This window comes from Dermacentor variabilis, chromosome 5 (assembly GCF_050947875.1).
Source record: "Dermacentor variabilis isolate Ectoservices chromosome 5, ASM5094787v1, whole genome shotgun sequence".
NCBI classification, from domain to species: domain Eukaryota; kingdom Metazoa; phylum Arthropoda; class Arachnida; order Ixodida; family Ixodidae; genus Dermacentor; species Dermacentor variabilis.
This window is the reverse complement of record NC_134572.1, coordinates 167117921-167137771: the sequence shown is the minus strand read 5'-3', so window position 1 is coordinate 167137771 and position 19851 is coordinate 167117921. Positions and strand designations below refer to the sequence as shown.

Genomic DNA, 19851 nt, shown 5'->3' with positions numbered 1-19851 from the left:
TTTATGTCAAGCCGCCACCGATCTGGCTCTCTGATTGCCACCGCACAGGGCGAACGGCAGCGGCAATTTCGGCTCGGGCGGTGCACATATACAGATCCGCCGCCACCGATCTGGCTCTCTGATTGACACCGCACAGGGGTTGCATTGGAGGAGGAGTGAAGAAAGGAATTAAGTTCGAGCCGGCGCTTTGACAACCGGAGACTCGCAGGAAGAGGGGGGAGGGGGGCGGCGTGTACACCCAGCGGCAAACGATGGGGGCAGAAGCGCGCGCAGCAAGCGGACAACACGATAAAGGGAGGAGGGAAGAGATAGCAGCGACTGACTGATGCCGCTGACGCCGATAGTGAGTCAACCCCAGCTGCGGGGTTGGTTTCAGGGACAACGCCGCCGATGCCGACACAAACAATATGATACCCTCGCTTCCGCAGCGCTAAGAACCAGGTCTAGCCGTGGGAAGGTGGTCACGTATTCGTCGACGTGCCGGGGCCTACGTGAAATAACCGGCGCGTCGGCAACTGAAGAGCACCCTATCCGCCACACAAGAAAAGGGGGGGGGACCCTTTCCTCCTCTTTCTGCATGGCGGCGACGGTGTTCTATGCAGTCACGTTATCTTGACTCTCTAGCGGCGTCAGCGGCATCCAGCGGTATCAGTCGGTCGCTGCTAGCGCTGGGGGGATGAAAGGGGGGCGGAGCTGGTTACGAGGCCGACGACAACGCCGACGACGACGCGAAACCCAGGAACGGACGCCAAAGAGCTGCGCTCTAAAACGTGTTAGTTCCGCACTGCGTGGTCCCAGTGACCAATGGATGCGCGGGGCTGTGGGCGCTAAACTGTTCCAATGAAGCGGCAGTGCTACCTCAAGGCCTAAAGATTGCCACGTTTCAGGAAGACTCGCCCGTATCGGTGGCAGTACTTACAGAGCTCCCCGATGGAGGAGCAACCAGTTTCTCGAGCCCCGGGAGCTCGAAGATACTTTCCATGATTGATAAGTCACTCAGCGATCACGAGCGTCGAGCTTTGATGGCCCTGCTTACGAAACATACCTCGGTATGCGACTTTGCGCAGCACGATGGCCCGCCATCAATTCCTGCCTTCATTGAGGCAAGTCTCGCCTGGTACCTGAGCTCTTTGGGCCAATGTGAGTTCCGCACGTTTCCTCTTTGCGTCCGAGTCACCGCAACACTTTTTGATCTCCTCAACGAAGCGTGTCCATGTAGTTCGCATGTCCGCGTGATTGTCGTACCATACCAACGCCGTGCCGGCCAAGAAGAAAACAACGTTCCTAAGCTGACTGGCAGCATTCCAGTTATTGTATTGGCTTAACCTTTCGTAATAGGTTAGCCACTCATCCACATCTTCCTCTGCCTTCACCGAGAACGTGCGTGGCTCTCGGTAGTGCTGGATAGGGACTGGGCTCGCCGAGGCACTGCTGGTGAGGGTATTTTGCTCTGTGGCCATGATTGAGCGCGACGGCGAAAGTCCGGCGAGGCGACGGCTTCGGCGTAGCTCTTGTGCTGGTGGCTCCGTTGTAGGTCGTGGGAGTTACCCCGCTCCTCCACCAAGTGTTACACACGAGGTGTTTAATGCAAAACCGGATGAAGCTGGTTGATAGGCGCGGTTGTTGAAGAGCGGTCTCGCGGCAGCTTGGCTAACGTCGTCCTCTTCTTTCTTTCATCTGTCTGCGTGGCAGGCGTGGTTCATGACAGCTTGTGACAATATGAGTTATACACCAGTTTGCACTGTTCAGTACTCTTAAGGGTGTAAAACGGTTTCCAGGGTGGGAATATTCCTGACATATGAAGAAAAATTACCATCTTCACGCAGACGCAATGCGCAGGAATATCCACAAATGCGGCTTCCTTTTTCTTCATTCCTACGGATGTGCGCACGGATGTCCACGTTTGTGAATGAAATTTTGATTGGTAGTTCGGAATTTAGTCCTCGATAACGTAACGTCTGTAACATAGTGTAACGTACGTATCAGCAGACGGTGTACACGTCTGGCGATACCGACGAAGTACGAGTAAAGTCATTCAGTAAAGGGGCATTTTGTGGGATGAAGTGATACGTCACCAACACGTGAATTCGCTGAGCATGGTGTTCATTTGTTGTTTGTATTTTTTTGTCTGTGATTCTGTGCATGCATGCGTAAGTGTATTTGTGTCGTGTCCGTGTTGTGCAGATATACAGGTTTATTTTTTTTTTGGCTGCAGCAAATGTTTTCAAGGTTGCCTAGGGCAGATGGTACAATTCCATCTCTTGATATAAATTAATCGATGAAGCGGCCATTCCGCCTACGAGAAATCAAAACGTTCAGTTGAATAATTAACGTAATTACGCTAATTAAATTTTGGTTATGTTACGCTACATATTTCAATCTACGAATTATAATCGCCTAGTTCGCACGGTGTATTCACTTGGAACGGATTATATGTGCAGCACCAGTTCCGAGATATTAATTTTCAAAGTGTCGGATAAACTGCATTTAATTACTTTTTTAAGAACACGTCGTTTTATGCATTGAAACACAAAATTAATAAGTAACTGGAACACCAATGTATTTCGACGGACACTTTGAAAATTAATATCTCGCAGCTGGTGCTGTACAGGGAATTCGTTCCAAGTGGATACGCCATGCGAACTTAGTGGCTGTAATTCGTAGATCGAAATGTGTGACGTAAAGTGATTAATGTAAAAGTTAATTAGCATATATACGTTGATTATGCAATTGAACATTTTGATTTATCGTAGAGGTAATAGCCGCCTCATCGAATAATGTAGATCAAGGGTTAGAATTGTGCCGTCTGCCGTAGGCAATCTTTTAAAAAGTTGGCGCAGCTAGAAAAAAAAAAAAGAAAACCATTTTGCATACTAGCGTGTATTATGAGTTTATTTCTAGTATTGTTCTTAGAGTTTCTGTTGAGGTCGCTTCTTTCGTAGTAACTTTTCTATAGACCCTTTGCCGATTCCCTGACCTCCTTGCGCGTTTTTTTTTCTCGTCTTGCGATAGGTACGTCACCGTCGGGTCCTGCGAGCGACCGCGTACAAGTTCGCATCTCGGTACCCACCTCGTCCATCCGGAACCTCGTGCTCCCAGGTGACCCGTTTACATCCTATTATAGCGTTATTTTAGGTGCCATGCGTACACTGCGTGTCTATACAATATTGGCGTCATACTTTACGCTACGAAAAATAGCCGATTCCTTTCCTCCGGATTCCAACCGCAGACGAACGATGCGAAGCGTGGCTACCGCATTTCACTGAATTGTAGGTTTTGGCCCTTTCCAGGTGGAGGTCAGCTGAATGTGACATTTTAGCACCGTCGCTACAATTGCTGCTGAGTACGGCTACAACAGTTGCACTTCAGTGGTCATTGACCCTCTCCGATAGCACTCGATTTCACATACGTATCCAGCTGTGCGAAGAAAAAGAGACACGAACCGCATGTTTCGCGAAAAGAGTATAGGGACCCATTTCACAAAGTTTTTCGTTTTGTAAGTGTTCTTTGTGATTGGGCGGCCGTATTCGCTAATATGTCCAGCATCGGGGTAGGCTGGTGTATTCGCATTTGCTAAAATTTTTTGTGGGAATACTAGCCAGGGTCGCGTCGCGGGCGTTCCTCCTCTTTCGGACATTATCTGTCTATCCATCGCCGAATGCGAACATGTAGTGCTGACGTGGCGCGTTATCAAGCCAACCCTTGCTTTTCCTTCGAATGCGTTAGCAGACATTTCTTTCGCTATAAATTACTCGCACAGGTAGTGGACTGGGTGGAACGATAACCAAATGAAAGAAGGCACCGACGGTTTGACCACGTGACTCCTCCTTTCCCGGCCGCCCAAGAGGTTAGCGCCCACGTGATAATCCAGGAGTCAATCTAGATAAAGCAGTAAAACTGAAGGCGCGCCGAGGGTTGAATTTCATGTCTTGATAGCATTAGCTCATTCGTCTGAGTTCGCGAAGATCCCAAACTTAGCCAAATTCGGGCCTTCCTGCGCCCCAGCTTCCTTTCAACGGAACCGCTTCAGGCCCCGTCTTGAATTTTCGCTACGCATGGGCAGTTGCAAAGGATGGTTCTCGCCCAAACGATTTTGAAGATGAATTAGTGATAACCATAGAGCCAATTGTAATGTTGCGAGACAACTGTGCGAGGATAGCTAGCTACGCTATTCGCAGCGGGAGCTTGCTTCCGTGTCTCGACCAGAGCGCTCTCTCTCTACAGCGGAGCTCTATAAAGGGTAGCCGATTCGTCCGTCTGTCGGTCGTCTGTATGCCGTAAGCTCCTCCGGCGCAGCCTCATGCGCATGCGCGAAAAGAAAAAAAAGAAAGAAAGGCGCGCGATTAGCCAACACCACCTAGATAGCACAAGGCCTGTTTAGTCTTGTTCGTGACATCACGCTAACTGGCCCGAAATTTCCATTGACAAGGCTGGCGTGACAAAAGCGGTGACGTTAAAATCACTGTTGCCTAGTCGGGAGCATCGCCATTACATTCTATGACAGTCGGATCGGGTAACATGACGTCATGGATCGGAGTGAAAAAGCCTTGTGCTCTCTGTGTGGTGTTGGAGTAGCTGCGTCAGTAGTGACGTCGTTGCTCTCCGTCGTAGCCGAGAGCGCGCGCAGCTGCTTTTCTCCGCCTCCGAAATGGGTAGCCCACGCGTCATAGGAGCAGGCAGCTTTCGATCAGCAACGTCGCCAGCAGAACCGGGAACGAGCTCGTCTACGGCGTGCCGATGCTGCAGCCCGGGCGCAAGCACATGCTCGTGCAGCCGAGCGCATGCAGCTACTGCACACCGAGGATCCCGCAGCCTACCAAGCCGTCGTTTAGTGAACCGTAGGGATTACCCATTGATAAACACTGGGGCAGCATTTGTCAGCTCCGTCGGTTGACCATTTGTACGGAGTGGTCGGGCGGCGATTTTTCTCCCCCTTTTGTTGCGAGCGCATTTCGGTAGGTGATTCAAGCGCGTTTTCTGTTTTACTGGAATGCCCGAATGGTTAGTTTTCTAGACTCCTGCGCTGCAGATGGCGCGTGTGGGACGGTTAGATGACGGCCGATGACGTCAGCGCTGCTGGCGTAGTGATTGGCTCATAAGGCGCGTTGGCACTACTTTAAATATTCAGCGGTTTTCGCAGAGGACATCGGTATAATACTTTGCAGACGCGATCGTTACCGCTTGATCTACGCACCGCTGTTGATTTTATTTTAATGATCACTAAACGCGATGATGGTCCTTTCAAAGGTCACGGGGCCGTTTAACAAAAGTTAGGAATTTCAATTCGTATCAATGTCGCGAATTCATCTGATCAGACGCATTGCTTGCGTTACGTATAACCACGCGCGTGTAAACCAGGTGCAGACAGTACGGTGCACTCGACAACTGGCACGCTGGCGCACCTCGCCTGCCTGGTGCTGGCCATCCTCACTTTCCTCGTGTCCCTCGACGTGCTCAGCTCGGCCTTCAAGCTGATCAGCGGTCGCGCGGCAGGCCGCGCCTTCACCAACAGCAGCGTGTTGCGCAACCCCGTGGTGGCCCTCATGATCGGCGTCCTGGTCACCGTCATGGTGCAGAGCTCCTCCTCGTCAACCTCTATCACCGTATCCATGGTTGGCTCTAACCGTAAGTCCTCGCTCAATCACTCAGCAGGAGCATCAATTATTCAGTGGTGAATATGCTATCCTTACTGTTTCCAGCGATACTAAAGATACATGACATGAAAACAGCGCAGGAGACAGACGTGAGAGCAGACAACACTAGTTCTGTTTCTGTTTTCTGCTGTCCTGTACGAGTCTTTAACGCTGCTTTTAGATATGAAACAATGTACGGGATATACCGAAACCAATAGCTTGCAACATGCTTTCGGTTATTAGAGTGCACGACGCAGGAATTCCTCGACAGCTTGCAATATGTTTTCGCGTTTTCTGAGTGCACGACGGCAGGAATTCCACGACGGGCTGCGAAGTGCCTGAAGCCGACTAAAAACTCATGCCCTGTCAAGTCTGTGATCATCTTTATGTGTGCCGCTCTAGTCAAAACACGAGAAAAGACGACGTCGTACACTACTGCAATCGGGGGTGGTTTAGCACGGCAATAGAGTGGTCTGCAGAAATGAATTCCAACCACTTCTGACGGCGTTGCTTCACTGGTTCTTTCTCATAGCAGAGGTGCTACAGGGGCAGCTTCAGGTAGTAGGCACGTTGATTGCATGGCAAGCATACTTTCAGAATGTACTTCACAGTGCAATGCCCCTTAGAATCCAATAGTAATCCGGAAGATCCAGAACGGTGAGTTGAACTCCATGTCGGGGTCGGTCGTGCGTTGCATCAACCGAGAAGTCGGTGAGACAGTGACCTGCAGGAAGTAAGGTCGGGTGCTTCAACTCAAACGGGACTTCAGCCGCTGCTGTCGGTCTCGTACACGATGTAGGCCGTTATGGTCGATAAACCGTTGTAATGTCAGCACACTGTGTTAGAAACTCGTTGTCCGTCCTCAATGCGGGGCCACGACTTAGCTAGCGAATACGGAGCGCTGGAGAAGCCTCAATCAATACATCTCCGCCTTTTCTACTCTGACGCCGTAAGTGTCCCGGTAGAAGACGGCTTGTTCTGTGAATCGTTCCGACGAAACCTGATGGTTCTAGCCGTGACTCAGAGTAACCGGGACAGGCGTCCAAAGCTTGCAACCTCAAGCTGTGGCTCGTGCGCTGGCGCACGCTGCTATCGTTCTCGCTAGAAAGGGCCTTGCGAGCCCATTGGAAGTGAGGCAGTGAGTACCACGTAGGACGGGTCCACCGCAACGTCTTGTGCGTCAGTGACAGGACTTCTGCTCCACGCGTGAGCAAATCTGCTGGGTTATCGTTGCTTGCGCAGTGCCTCCAAGAATACCCCGAAACCAGATGTTGTATTTCGAGAACATGATTTCTCACGAAAATCTCCCATCGTTTAGCTTCAGCAGCATTCCAATGTAGGGCTATCGATGAGACGCCTCAAGAAAAGCCCTGACAGCTCGATGTTTCCGAGACTGCTGGAAGGTAGATCCACTGCCTGGCAGCCAACAGGTACTCAAGCAACTCTTGGCGGGGCAGCGAGGATAATTTTCAGTAATGCGACCCTGTACTTTCTCTTGAGTTGATGAACGTTACACATTCGTTCTTTGATTTGGTAACGTACGTAGATGGTTACAGCGCATGTCACTCGGTTTGCATTGCAGAACACGTGAAGTTCAAACGATGGAATCGGTCGCGGAGTGGAACAAATACTCAGTGTAGAATGCACAGCGTGGCAAGCGTCCGTAGTTCGCATCTCCAGTTTTCCCACTGTTTCTAGACGTCGTTTGGTAATAGCTCATCCCACGGTGAGTTCATTCGCCACAGCTGCTGGAAGAATAACTTCGTTCGGATGACGAACGAAGCCATGAGGCCTAACGGATCGTGAAGCCTTGTGAATTACTGCAGAATGGTGTGCTTCGTGGCTGAGCGCTTAGGCGGTAATATATTTTGTGGTAACCACGACGGCGTAGTTAGCGATGCGGTCCGACACTGAGCCACGCAATTTTGTTGTTGTTCTTGCTTCTACAATGTTATCGAGAGAAGTGCTGTCATTGAGAAACTGGCTATACAGGACACTGGAATTGGAGCACCACCACCTTGGTTTGAACGAGTTGTTTCACCTTGACTGTATCATAAAAATGCGCTAAGGACGGAGACGAAGAAACACATACGACAGGACTGGCGCTATGTCCTGTCGTGTGTGCTTCTTCGTCTTCGTCCTTAGCGCGTTTTTATGAAGACTGGAGCACCGCTTTCTTAGCTGCACACTTGTAACTGCTAAAATAGTCAGTGCAGGGGGGTAAACTTCGCAGAACTCTCCTGCGACAGCAAACTGACGCAATACTACCTTCTATACTTCCGTTGCACCTCGAAAAAACTCCGTTCAGCGCGAAGTAAAAAATAAAAAAGTAGAAAGAAAAACTCCCAAGGCTCGTCGCAAAAATACCGCTCGCACAGAGTAAAAATTCTATTCTGATCATACGGAGTATAATAAGCTCCTAACCGGGCGATCACTAGAAGGCAAGTATTATACTCCGACCTGAGAGATTTTCGTTTACAGTGCATTGTTTCAATTGTCTTTTTTTTATTTTTTACTTCGCTGTGGGCGGAGTTTTTTCCAGGGTCAACGGGAGTATAAACGGTGGTATCGCGTCAGTTTGCGTGAACATTTTTATATGTAAAGGCTACTTGTAAAGGCTACGCGTTAAATTCAAGCAGGCAAGCCAATGAAAGCGCATAAACTGCGACATACATAAACATTTGAGAAACGCCCCAACGTAGAACTGTGAAAGACATTCAACGTACACGTGACACACAACAAGAAGCAATGCGGCCAGTATGTATTGCCACATACAATACGCGGCACGTAGAGGAAGACGAAGATCTCGTGCATTGCGGAAGGGAAGACGAGGTCCCTACGCGATAGTTTGCCTGCAATTGAAGGGTCCTGCCCTGTTTCAGCAGTTCCTGCTGCTTGAGAATCGTGACAATATATAGCCATGATACTGTGTGCCTCGAAACCACCTAGCAAGCAGCTGTGCAGTTTTCAGAATTGCGACTCACAAGCTCGCTCATATAAGATCTGCCTCTCTGAAATTAACAGAAGACCTTAATCAACATAGAACTGTAAATTCAGAATAGTAAGAAAACAATGTTAATGGCATAATTTTTCAGAATTAGCATGACATTCTGTGAGTGCTGAAGCGACCCGAGAAACTGCCGGTCTTTGCTGACAAAAAGTAGTGCGTTAGTTACAGTAAGCAAGAAAAATTTAAGTGCGTGTGCTTCACGGCAAAATTTGTGCGAAATAGTGGTAGTGTAGCAAGAATTTGTTACGTGTGAGCATGAACCGCAGCAGCCCACGTAACACAGAAAAGTGCGTAGCCATACATTTTTCTTGACCGCACTACTTTCTCAGCTTCCAAGCAATGTCTCTCGGTTGTGAAACGGAGCTACATGGTCGATCTGGCGAACGAATCCTCACAATCGGAGCCAGCAGGTATGCTCCTAAATCAGTGTCTGGGATAGAGCATAACGTTATTACAATATCGGAAGCAATATGGCGTGGCCAAAACATAACTGCGCGATAACAACTCGATTCACATTGCTCAGTAAGAACTTTTGTTTACAGTACGTACGTCCTACCGTTTTTGTTGGGCGAGGATATCCGTACACAGATAAATAGAAACAGTTGCTTGCACTCCGGTTTTTCTTATTGGCAACACAGCACCACAACGAACTCGGAATATGCCATTCATGTGCGACTAGCACGTACGTTGTCTCTTGAACAGTGGCTACTGTTGCTATTGCTATGTGGTCCTTTCAAACATTACACCGGACGTTGTCAGCATATACTCACAAGAACATAAAAGTTGCATTTCTCGTGCTGAAGAACAGAAGCCAAAGTCATGCAACACTAAAGCGCACTCAGAAAACTGAGCCAACATAACGAGTCAGCGAGCAGTTTCGAGGTATTCTAAGCCTTTTTCTGCACTTGAAAACGTTGCTGTTGCATTCATAATTGTCAGCGAAGTGATCGCAGCTAACGTACGTGAAGCGGAGATACAGTGAGTTTCAGGCACGCCTATAAAATTTTTTTGACGGAGATACGGGAAAAAAATGACGAAAAGCTGGCACGGAACGCCACTTCACAGATGTAAACAAATCGTCAGCCATGAGAACTGCCGACTCCGCCGGACGCGGTCGGTCGGTGGCGCGGCTCACAGTCTCATGGAAAGCGCCACGTGACCACGTGTTTTGGCGGGGGGAGTTTTTTAAAACTCCCTCTGTGGAGTTGCCACAAGAGAACAAGATTTTGAAATGGAGTAAATTCACGTCATGTTGCCTTTATCCTCCAGCAGCTAACAAATGAAGTGAAATGAGGAAATTACGTTGTATTGCTCCCATAATATATTGGAGTAAATATTCAAGGTCGGGGAGTTTTTAGGGCACATCACCTTTTAAAAACTCCTATGTGCGTTTACTTTCGTTTACTGTATGTAATTGCTAGCAGGCGCACTTGTCACTGGCGACTCATCACTTTTCGTAGTCTCATGGTTAACAGGTGAATTGACTAATCCCAGAGGATGGGATATTGCTGTCTTGCTTCCCTGTGGAGCAAAGCGCGCTTCGAGCAGTATTTGTACATGAGCCACGTGGTGTTATGCGGCGCTCTCGTGCAACGTGTCCCACCCTGCCACATTTAAGATAACAATTATTCAGCGTTTTACCTCATTGACTGATAATGCAACGTGGGGAGTCCTTAATCATGTGGTCGCGGTTATCGCGCAGTACATGGCACGGATAGTCTTTCGATGCTGTTAAGAGCGGCCTGTTGAGGTGCAAGTTTTGCCAGCCAGATGCGAGAGCGGCGTCGTCTGCTGTGAACAAGGGAGTTCCCGAGGGAACGTAGTTGGAGGCCCCTTCCCACGCACCGTTCGTGACGTAAGCCCCGAGTTCTGCGAAGACCGTCCTCGGTGGGGTCCGTGAAAATGGTGCGGAAGCGTGTTCCGGACCGTGAAACCGGTGCGGAAGCCCTTGTTGCGTTTCGCCTGCGACACGTGGTTTTGCCGGCGCGACTGCGGCGGGGCGGCAGACATTTTGGCCCGATCGTCGTCGCCGCAACACTCATCGCCAGGTGTTTCCAGGCGCGACTGCGGCGATGCGACCGCCTAGGGATCATCCTCGCATTCCAGTCATTGTGCCCGAAACAGGCGATGCCAAAGCAGGGATCTCATTCCAGTTATTGGGCCCGAAACAGGCGATGCCAAAGCAGGGATCTCGTTCCAGTCATTGTGCCCGAAACAGGCGATGCCAAAGCAGGGATCTCATTCCAGTTATTGGGCCCGAAACAGGCGATGCCAAAGCAGGGATCTCGTTCCAGTCATTATGCCCGAAACAGGCGATGCCAAAGCAGGGACCATCTTCTCATTACAGTCATTGTGTCCGACCGGCAGCGCCACGACAGGGTGCTACGAGATCGTGCTCGACATGGTGCTACGGCATCGCTACGACAGTGTGCGTCACCATTAGCCCATTGTACATTCACGTGCTCGTCTTTTGAGGGGTTCCTTCTTGCCCTCAACTGCGAGAGTATAAAAACAGCTGCCCCCGGACGCCAAAAGGAGGGCTCCGATTTCTTCTGTTGAGTGAAGTGCTCTCCCGTCGGTCAAACCTGACCGCCAACTCTTTGCGATGTTAAAATAAACAAGTTGTTTCGTTGTTACCAGTCGACTCATGCTTTGCCGGGACCTTCGGATGCTTCCAGTTGTACCCCAGGCCGCCAGGCCAACGCTACCCTTGGGGCTTGCGACCCAGGTACAACCACGGGCGTCAGCGCCGAGTTCCCAACAGATCGTACCAGCAGTCCGATCCAAACATCTGGTGGCAGCGGTGGGATCGCCTACGACTTCAAACAACGGTCTGCCAGCGGCGAGATCGCGACAACGGAGGCCAGCAGCAAAGAGATGCAGTTGACAGTATGCTGAGCAGCTCAACGACGATCCGGGAGCAGTGCAACGAGCCCTGTGTGACGACTGGTTGCCTGCAGCGGAACGACTGCGCGGAATTCCTGCCTGCGAGGTTTGGTGAGTGCGGGACTTTCTTCTTCTGAGCTTTGCCAGGCTTTTGTTAGTGTCAGAAACAGAGCTGGTAATTGTGGTTGTCGTTGCTGCCGGGTTAGTTTGCGGCAAGACAATAGTAAGCAGTAGAGAAAGCAGCATTCAGAGCAGCCATGGATTTGAAGTCGTTGCGCAAACCGAAATTGTTGGAGCTTGCAAGAGAGTTGGGTCTGGATGTCTCAGACAAACTAAGAAAACCTGAACTGCTAAAGGCTATTCTTGAGTTAGAGGCTGAGGATGACGAGCTGTCGGAATGCCTTGAGACTATTGAAGAGAGGGAGATTGCAAAAGAAAAAGAAGAGCGTGAACGTAAAGAACAGAAAGAGCGAGAGCAACAAGAGCGTGACCGTCAACACGCTTTGGAAATGAAGCGTCTTGAGGTAGAGATGGAACGCGCTCGTAATGGAAGTCAGGCACACGGTGCAGGAGAACGCGTATTGTTCAAAATGACTGACCTGATGCGGCCGTTTAAGCTTGGAGAGGACATTGGTTTGTTCCTGGTTAACTTTGAGCGAACGTGCGAGAAGCAGGGGTTCTCTCGGGAAACGTGGCCACAGCGCTTGCTCACTTTGTTACCCGGCGAGGCGGCCGACGTAGTCGCTCGCTTGGATAGAGAGGAAGCAGAGGATTTCGACAAAGTAAAATCGAGTCTGCTAAAAAAGTACCGGCTGTCTGCGGAGGCGTTCCGTCGGAAGTTTCGGGAAAATGAGAAAGGCAAAAGTGAGTCATATACAGAGTTTGCGTATAGGCTTATGTCGAACATGCAGGAGTGGCTCAAAGAAGAGAAAGCGTTTGGTGACCACGATAAAGTTCTGCAGTGTTTCGGGCTAGAACAGTTTTATAGTCGGTTACCGGAGAACGTGCGATACTGGGTCTTGGATAGGCCAGACGTGAGTACGGTGGCTAGAGCCGCTGAGCTAGCCGAGGAGTTTGTGACGCGTCGAGCTCGCGGAGCTAAGGACGGTCAAAAGGGTGAATTTGGCTCGAAGTTTGAGAGGCCGAAGTTCACACCCATGAGATTAAAGGGGGACACGCGTAGTGAGGATGCGAGTGAAAGCAGTCCGACCAAATGTAAAGAGACGGCGGCAGCCAAACGCAGAAAGCGGTTCGAGATGAGGCGAGCGCGCGTTTGTTATACGTGCCAGAAGCCGGGTCACTTTTCGGCGCAGTGTCCGGAAACAACACCAAAAGTTGTGTTTTTTTCAATAGGCAGCACTGACGAGAACATGAAGCTTCTCGAGCCTTACATGCGAGACCTCCTCGTGAACAGGAAAGAGTGCCGAGTGCTTCGCGATTCCGCAGCTACGATGGATGTAGTTCACCCGTCTTACGTAGAACCCCATATGTTCACGGGCGAGTGCGCATGGATCAAGCAAGCCGTGGAAGCTCATAGCGTGTGTCTGCCGGTAGCAAAAGTGCTTATTGAAGGACCTTTCGGAGCGCTTGAGACAGAGGCGGCAGTGTCATCTATGCTGCCACCCCAGTACCCGTACCTATTTTCAAACAGGTCCGATCACCTCCTGCGCGAGAAGGGGCTTTTGTTTGGTGAAGCTAGTGTTCAGGCCTTAACCAGATCGAAGGTTCGGGAGCTCGCTGCAAAGGCGGTAGTTGCGGGGCCGACGTTATCAAACAACGAAAAAGGGTCAGAGGCGCAGCAAGCTGATATGCCGAGCACGCCCGAACTGAATAAACTAGAGTCTGTAACGTTAAAGGCGCCAGATACTGGAGAGGAAACGCCCGACGCGGGAAAGTTAGAAGAGCTATCTACTGATTTGCTCATCGCGCCTACGTCAGACGGACTTGATAGGTTGCTAAAAGTCAGCCGGACGGCTTTGATAGCCGAGCAAAAAAAGGATGGCAGCCTGGAAAACGTGCGCTGCAATGTCAAAGAAGGTATCGCCAGGAAAACTGCGCGTTTTGTGGAAAGAGGTGGAGTCCTGTACCGGAAGTATCTAGACCGCAGAGGAGTGGAGTTCGATCAGCTGGTCGTGCCTCAATGCTATCGTCAGGATCTGTTGCGCTTGTCACACGGGGGTTCGTGGTCCGGACACCTAGGAGTTAAGAAAACTAAGGACCGTCTCTTGCAAGAGTACTATTGGCCAGGGTGTTTTCGGGACGCAGACCATTTCGTGAGGACATGTGACACTTGTCAGCGGGTGGGCAAACCAGGGGACAAATCGAGGGCGCCGTTGAAATTGGTACCTATCATTACGGAGCCTTTTAGACGGCTCGTTATTGATACTGTGGGACCTCTGCCGGTAACAGCCACGGGGTACAGACACATTTTGACTGTGATCTGCCCAGCGACAAAGTTCCCTGAAGCAGTGCCGCTTAAAGAACTCAGCTCAGTTGAGATAGTTAATGCACTACTGTCCATATTTGCGCGAGTTGGTTTCCCTGCGGAAATCCAATCAGATCAGGGCACAGTGTTTACTAGCGCTTTGACGACAACTTTTCTCGAAAGGTGTGGGGTAAAGCTGTTACACAGCTCAGTGTACCACCCACAGTCGAATTCCGTTGAGAAGCTCCACTCCGTCATGAAGCGCGTGTTGAGAGCCTTGTGTTTTGAACATCAAACTGACTGGGAGCTGTGTCTGCCTGGGGTGATGTTTGCGTTAAGAACCGCGCCGCATGCGGCTACGGGGTTTTCGCCAGCTGAACTGGTGTACGGTCGCTCGCTTCGATCTCCGCTTCGCATGCTTCGAGAATCATGGGAAGGTAGGGGCGACGACCCAGTCGTGGTGGAGTACGTGCTTAAGCTCCTCGAACGCTTAAGAAGGGCACAGGAGTTGTCAGGTGAAGCAATGGCAAAGGCCCAGCAGAGGGCCAAGGTTTATTATGATCGGACAGCCAGGGCCCGTCGTTTTGAGGTTGGCGATGAGGTCATGATATTGCGCACATCGCTAAACAACAAACTAGACGTGCAGTGGGAGGGCCCAGCACGAATTGTTCAGAAACTGTCGGACGTTAACTACGTGGTAAGTCTGCCAGGAAAGCGGAAAGCACAGCAAGTTTACCACTGTAATCTGCTCAAACCTTATAGACAAAGGGAAGCAGTGGTGTGCATGATGGTAAACGTTCCTGAAGAGCTTCCGGTCGAGCTTCCGGGACTAGGCTCAGTGACGAACAGGGAAGACACCGGTCAAGTCATTAGTGACCTTATCAGTAAAGCACCGCTGTCGCCTGAGCAGAAAACCGAACTACACCAGCTATTACAAGAGTTTCAAGGTCTGTTCTCTGAGAGGCCTGGTAGGACTTCTGTACTTACTCATGATATAGAACTTACCTCCCCAGAGCCAGTACGATCCAAGGCGTATCGGGTGTCACCCCGCCAGAGCGATATTATGGAGGCTGAGGTAAAGAAAATGCTACAGCTCGGTGTTATTGAGGCAGGTGAGAGTGATTATACCTCCCCTTTGATTTTAGTTGAGGTACCGGGCAAGGAACCTCGTCCTTGCGTCGACTACCGCAGGCTTAATTCCATCACTAAGGATCAAATTTATCCGATCCCTAACATCGAGGAGCGCCTTGAGAAAGTTAGTAGCGCTCAGTTTATTTCCACCCTAGATCTTGTCAGGGGTTATTGGCAGGTTCCACTTACAGAAGAGGCTAGTAGGTATGCGGCGTTCATTTCACCAATGGGAACATTCCGTCCTAAAGTGTTGAGTTTTGGTTTGAAGAACGCGCCATACTGTTTTTCAAGTCTCATGGATAAAGTGTTGCGGGGACAGCAAGAATTCGCTTTACCGTATCTAGACGACGTAGCGATATTCTCCGCATCCTGGTCTGAGCATATGGCACACTTGCGGGCAGTGCTAACCCGCCTGCGCGAAGCGGGCTTGACAGTCAAGGCTCCTAAGTGCCAGTTAGCACAGGCCGAGGTTGTCTACCTCGGTCACGTGATTGGTCAGGGTCGTCGCCGCCCCTCTGAAATAAAAGTGGCCGCTGTGCGAGACTTTCCGCAACCGCGCACCAAGACCGATATTCGGTCGCTCTTGGGTGTCGCCGGCTACTATCAGAGGTACATCCCTAGGTACTCTGATATCGCGGCTCCCCTGACGGATGCTCTAAGAAAGACAGAGCCTCAAACAGTCGTCTGGGACGAGACAAAGGAAAGAGCTTTTAGCGCCCTAAAGAGTGCCCTAACAAGCCAGCCTGTGCTACGATCGCCAGACTATTCCAAAGGGTTCGTTGTTCAGTGCGATGCTAGTGAGCGAGGCATGGGCGTTGTACTGTGCCAACGGGAAAATGGAGAAGTAGAACACCCCGTCCTGTATGCTAGTCGTAAGCTGTCCAGTCGTGAGCAGGCGTATAGCGCCACCGAGAAAGAGTGTGCGTGTCTCGTGTGGGCCGTTCAGAAATTGTCATGCTATCTAGCCGGCTCGAGGTTTATCATTGAGACGGATCACTGCCCTCTCCAATGGCTGCAGACCATCTCTCCCAAAAATGGCCGCCTCCTGCGCTGGAGCCTCGCTTTACAACAATATTCCTTTGAGGTGCGTTACAAAAAGGGGAGTCTCAACGGTAACGCCGATGGCTTAAGTCGAAGCCCCTAACGTAGGAATCAGCCTCAAAATTGTTTGTTACTGATGTTTTTCTTCCTGAGGCAGGATTTTTTTTAACATATTGCTTTTGTTTAGTGTTTCAAAGTGATGATATGCTTTCTAGTGCAATTTTTCAATTTGTGGACGCGTTCTGAGTGATGCTAGACTACTGTAAGGAACTAGGCAGTGGTATAAAAAGGGGAAAGAGCCTGGCAGGGCTTAGTGAGGGTTGTGCCGTGCTTGCTGACTGAGCGGTTGAGTTTCAGCGTAGTTCTAACGCTTGCCGGGAACGAGAACAAAAATGTGAACTCTCCCGAAGTCACTTTGCAGTGTCCCGTGCGAACCTGAACGAGAGAACGAGGCCTTCTCTGTGCGCTGCGCTCAAGAAACGTCGAGGGACGCCCGACTTCGGTTATGAGCATCATCGAGCGACATCCCTCCGGACAGCGGATGCAGTCCCCTGTCCATCGGGATCTCCTTCCCCCGGCGGGGCGGTCTGTTGCGTTTCGCCTGCGACACGTGGTTTTGCCGGCGCGACTGCGGCGGGGCGGCAGACATTTTGGCCCGATCGTCGTCGCCGCAACACTCATCGCCAGGTGTTTCCAGGCGCGACTGCGGCGATGCGACCGCCTAGGGATCATCCTCGCATTCCAGTCATTGTGCCCGAAACAGGCGATGCCAAAGCAGGGATCTCATTCCAGTTATTGGGCCCGAAACAGGCGATGCCAAAGCAGGGATCTCGTTCCAGTCATTGTGCCCGAAACAGGCGATGCCAAAGCAGGGATCTCATTCCAGTTATTGGGCCCGAAACAGGCGATGCCAAAGCAGGGATCTCGTTCCAGTCATTATGCCCGAAACAGGCGATGCCAAAGCAGGGACCATCTTCTCATTACAGTCATTGTGTCCGACCGGCAGCGCCACGACAGGGTGCTACGAGATCGTGCTCGACATGGTGCTACGGCATCGCTACGACAGTGTGCGTCACCATTAGCCCATTGTACATTCACGTGCTCGTCTTTTGAGGGGTTCCTTCTTGCCCTCAACTGCGAGAGTATAAAAACAGCTGCCCCCGGACGCCAAAAGGAGGGCTCCGATTTCTTCTGTTGAGTGAAGTGCTCTCCCGTCGGTCAAACCTGACCGCCAACTCTTTGCGATGTTAAAATAAACAAGTTGTTTCGTTGTTACCAGTCGACTCATGCTTTGCCGGGACCTTCGGATGCTTCCAGTTGTACCCCAGGCCGCCAGGCCAACGCTACCCTTGGGGCTTGCGACCCAGGTACAACCACGGGCGTCAGCGCCGAGTTCCCAACAGATCGTACCAGCAGTCCGATCCAAACACCCTCCCGCTGAAACGCGGCTCGTCTACTGGTCGAACGTTTCCCCCACCGAGGGATCGAGGGAGGACCGAGTGTTTATAAACCGCTGTCGTGTGGCTGTTCAGGGTACTTTCTCTCGCAGTCATGCTAGACTGATGAACTGCAACGTCCTATGTAGATACTGTAAATAAACCCATATTCCTCGTTCTCGATGAGAAGCAGTCCTTCCCTTCAACAACGTCCTCAGCGTGGATAAGTTGGACGATGGTATGGGGCAGCTACCATCTAATTCATGCCCGTCTCCAATCCTGACAACGGGTTACGAGCAGTGGGATTGACCTCCCATCCTCACAATGCGGATCCTGCGTGCAGCGTTAATCTGACAGTACTTGCTGTGCTGTGGTAGAGACGGTTGGCAGCCCCCGCGTCCCGCGGGGGTGTTTTTATTTTTTTTGGCGTGAACATTGAACAAGAAGCATGATTCTTTGCTCTACTCTCGACTTGCACCTGTATAAACTTGATCACATTTCGTAGTTCCCGTTGTCCTGACGTTGGTGTAGCACCGTCGTCGGCCTCAGTTTCTTTCATGCGCTTACGGTATAGAATGGCGATATCTTCGGGGAGCGAGTTCTAAAGGAAACGACGAAATACGACTGCGTGCTCTGGAACCCAAAGGCTGTCGAATGAGCTTGTACGACAATGCACCTCCTCTTAGAGTTCCCTGCAGCTGCGATACCTGAGAAGAGCGCTGGCAAGCAAACTGTCGATGCGCTCGTGAACGAGGGTGATTTGCTGGCTAACTTCTCTTAGAGCATTTTCGCCGCTGCTGCACAGCTTGCTTCCGCCAGGTGCACATTTTTCGGTTGCCCGCTTCGATGCTCTGGTCAAGCAGGATCTTAAATATGAAAAAATTCTCGATGTCGAACTGCTCGCAGTTGTTAACCGTGGCCTCGAAATTCTCATACGCCGTGCTTCTCGCGAAGTTGACCTATAGGAAAACGGGTATACCTGAAGTTCCAGTAGGGCAATCGTTGTGTCGATGTTGGAGAACGCACTTGATTGGAGATATCTTGGGTGGTGGGTTCGCTCACACCGCTCTGGGTCGCACTGTATCTGGGCGTCAAAACAGATTTCAACAAGCATCAGATTGGGCTGACGGTGTTGCCAGCAAATGGCATACCACAACGCGTTCCACTGACTACCAGAAGCAGCTTGAGCGGCGCAAACCGGCGTTGTTATGTTCATGAGAATGCTAACCCGCTATCGGTTTGCCTTTCATCTTACGTCGCCATGTGCGACAGCCGCTGAAGTCATGTTAATTGAGTTAAATTTATTTTGGACACAAGTACTGAAGTTCACATCTGTCGTGCTTTTACAGACACTTCTGTTGTCTGCTACAACGCTCGTTTTTACAGTGGCTGGCATCGTAAGCTTATTTCTCTTACGAACGTCTTTAGCTTTGTGAATATGCTTTACTTGGTAAGATTTTTCTTACTGAAATTTTTTTGATAAGTTAGATTTGTGAATTCCGCCCATGGTTCGTAGGCGCATGTACGATAGTGGCACGTGTACTTTAGTCTTTGTTGGGTGCCCGTGCTTCACCATCTAATTAATGTTGTCGCTCAGCACAGGACGCGTCTGCATGTGTCGGAAGTTTCTCGAACGTTATCGAGGGTTCTATCGCCTGTCTGTTATCACTGAACCTTTTGCAACCTGATTGCTTGTATGAGCGACGCGAATTGCGCAGAACTCTCTGGAAGATACGCGGGAACCTTCGATGACTCATGTGTAAAAGCCAACGCGCGTGCCCCGCAGATCGGATTTCGACAATCACCAACAGTGTACGCCGCTATCGCTGTAGTTTGAGCATACATCGTTTTTGTGGGCACAGGTTCGCGCAACAACAAGTTAGTTTTGTCGTTCACAGTTTTGCGACTGTTTTCTTCATCGTCACTACAACGCGACATCTGGCGGAGGTGCTAGTGCGTTCATGAACCGAACACCCCCGCAAAGCCGTGAGCCAAGCCCGAGCCACGAAGACAACGCCAACGTCGCCAAGGACCAGCGAGCTAGCCGCAGGCTGTAAGGACTGCCCTCGGAGCACAGAACTGCACGGCCACGACAGCAGCTAAAATGACATCCCTGGTGTAGTGAACAACGAGCGTGCGGCAGCAGCACAGGGAGCCACCGATGTTCTGCGGTTCAACGTTTGAGGACCCGGAAAGCTGGCTAGAGACGTATGCGAGGGTCACTGCATTTAACAGCTGGAACAACGACAAGCTGCGTCATTTGTTTTTCGCATTAGAAGATGCCGCCAG

At 50.7% G+C, this 19851-nt stretch overlaps 1 protein-coding gene across 1 annotated transcript in view; it reads left to right on the top strand.

Moving 5' to 3' along the window:
* Nucleotides 1-19619, top strand: part of LOC142583697 (uncharacterized) — a 30372-nt gene extending 10753 nt beyond the window's left edge. Inside the window, exons 3-5 of the mRNA XM_075694185.1 lie at nucleotides 3013-3099; nucleotides 5359-5625; nucleotides 19510-19619. Coding sequence (XP_075550300.1) covers nucleotides 3013-3099; nucleotides 5359-5625; nucleotides 19510-19619 — 464 coding nt within the window. The remainder of the gene's footprint in view (nucleotides 1-3012; nucleotides 3100-5358; nucleotides 5626-19509) is intronic.
* The last annotated feature ends 232 nt before the right edge of the window (nucleotides 19620-19851 follow it).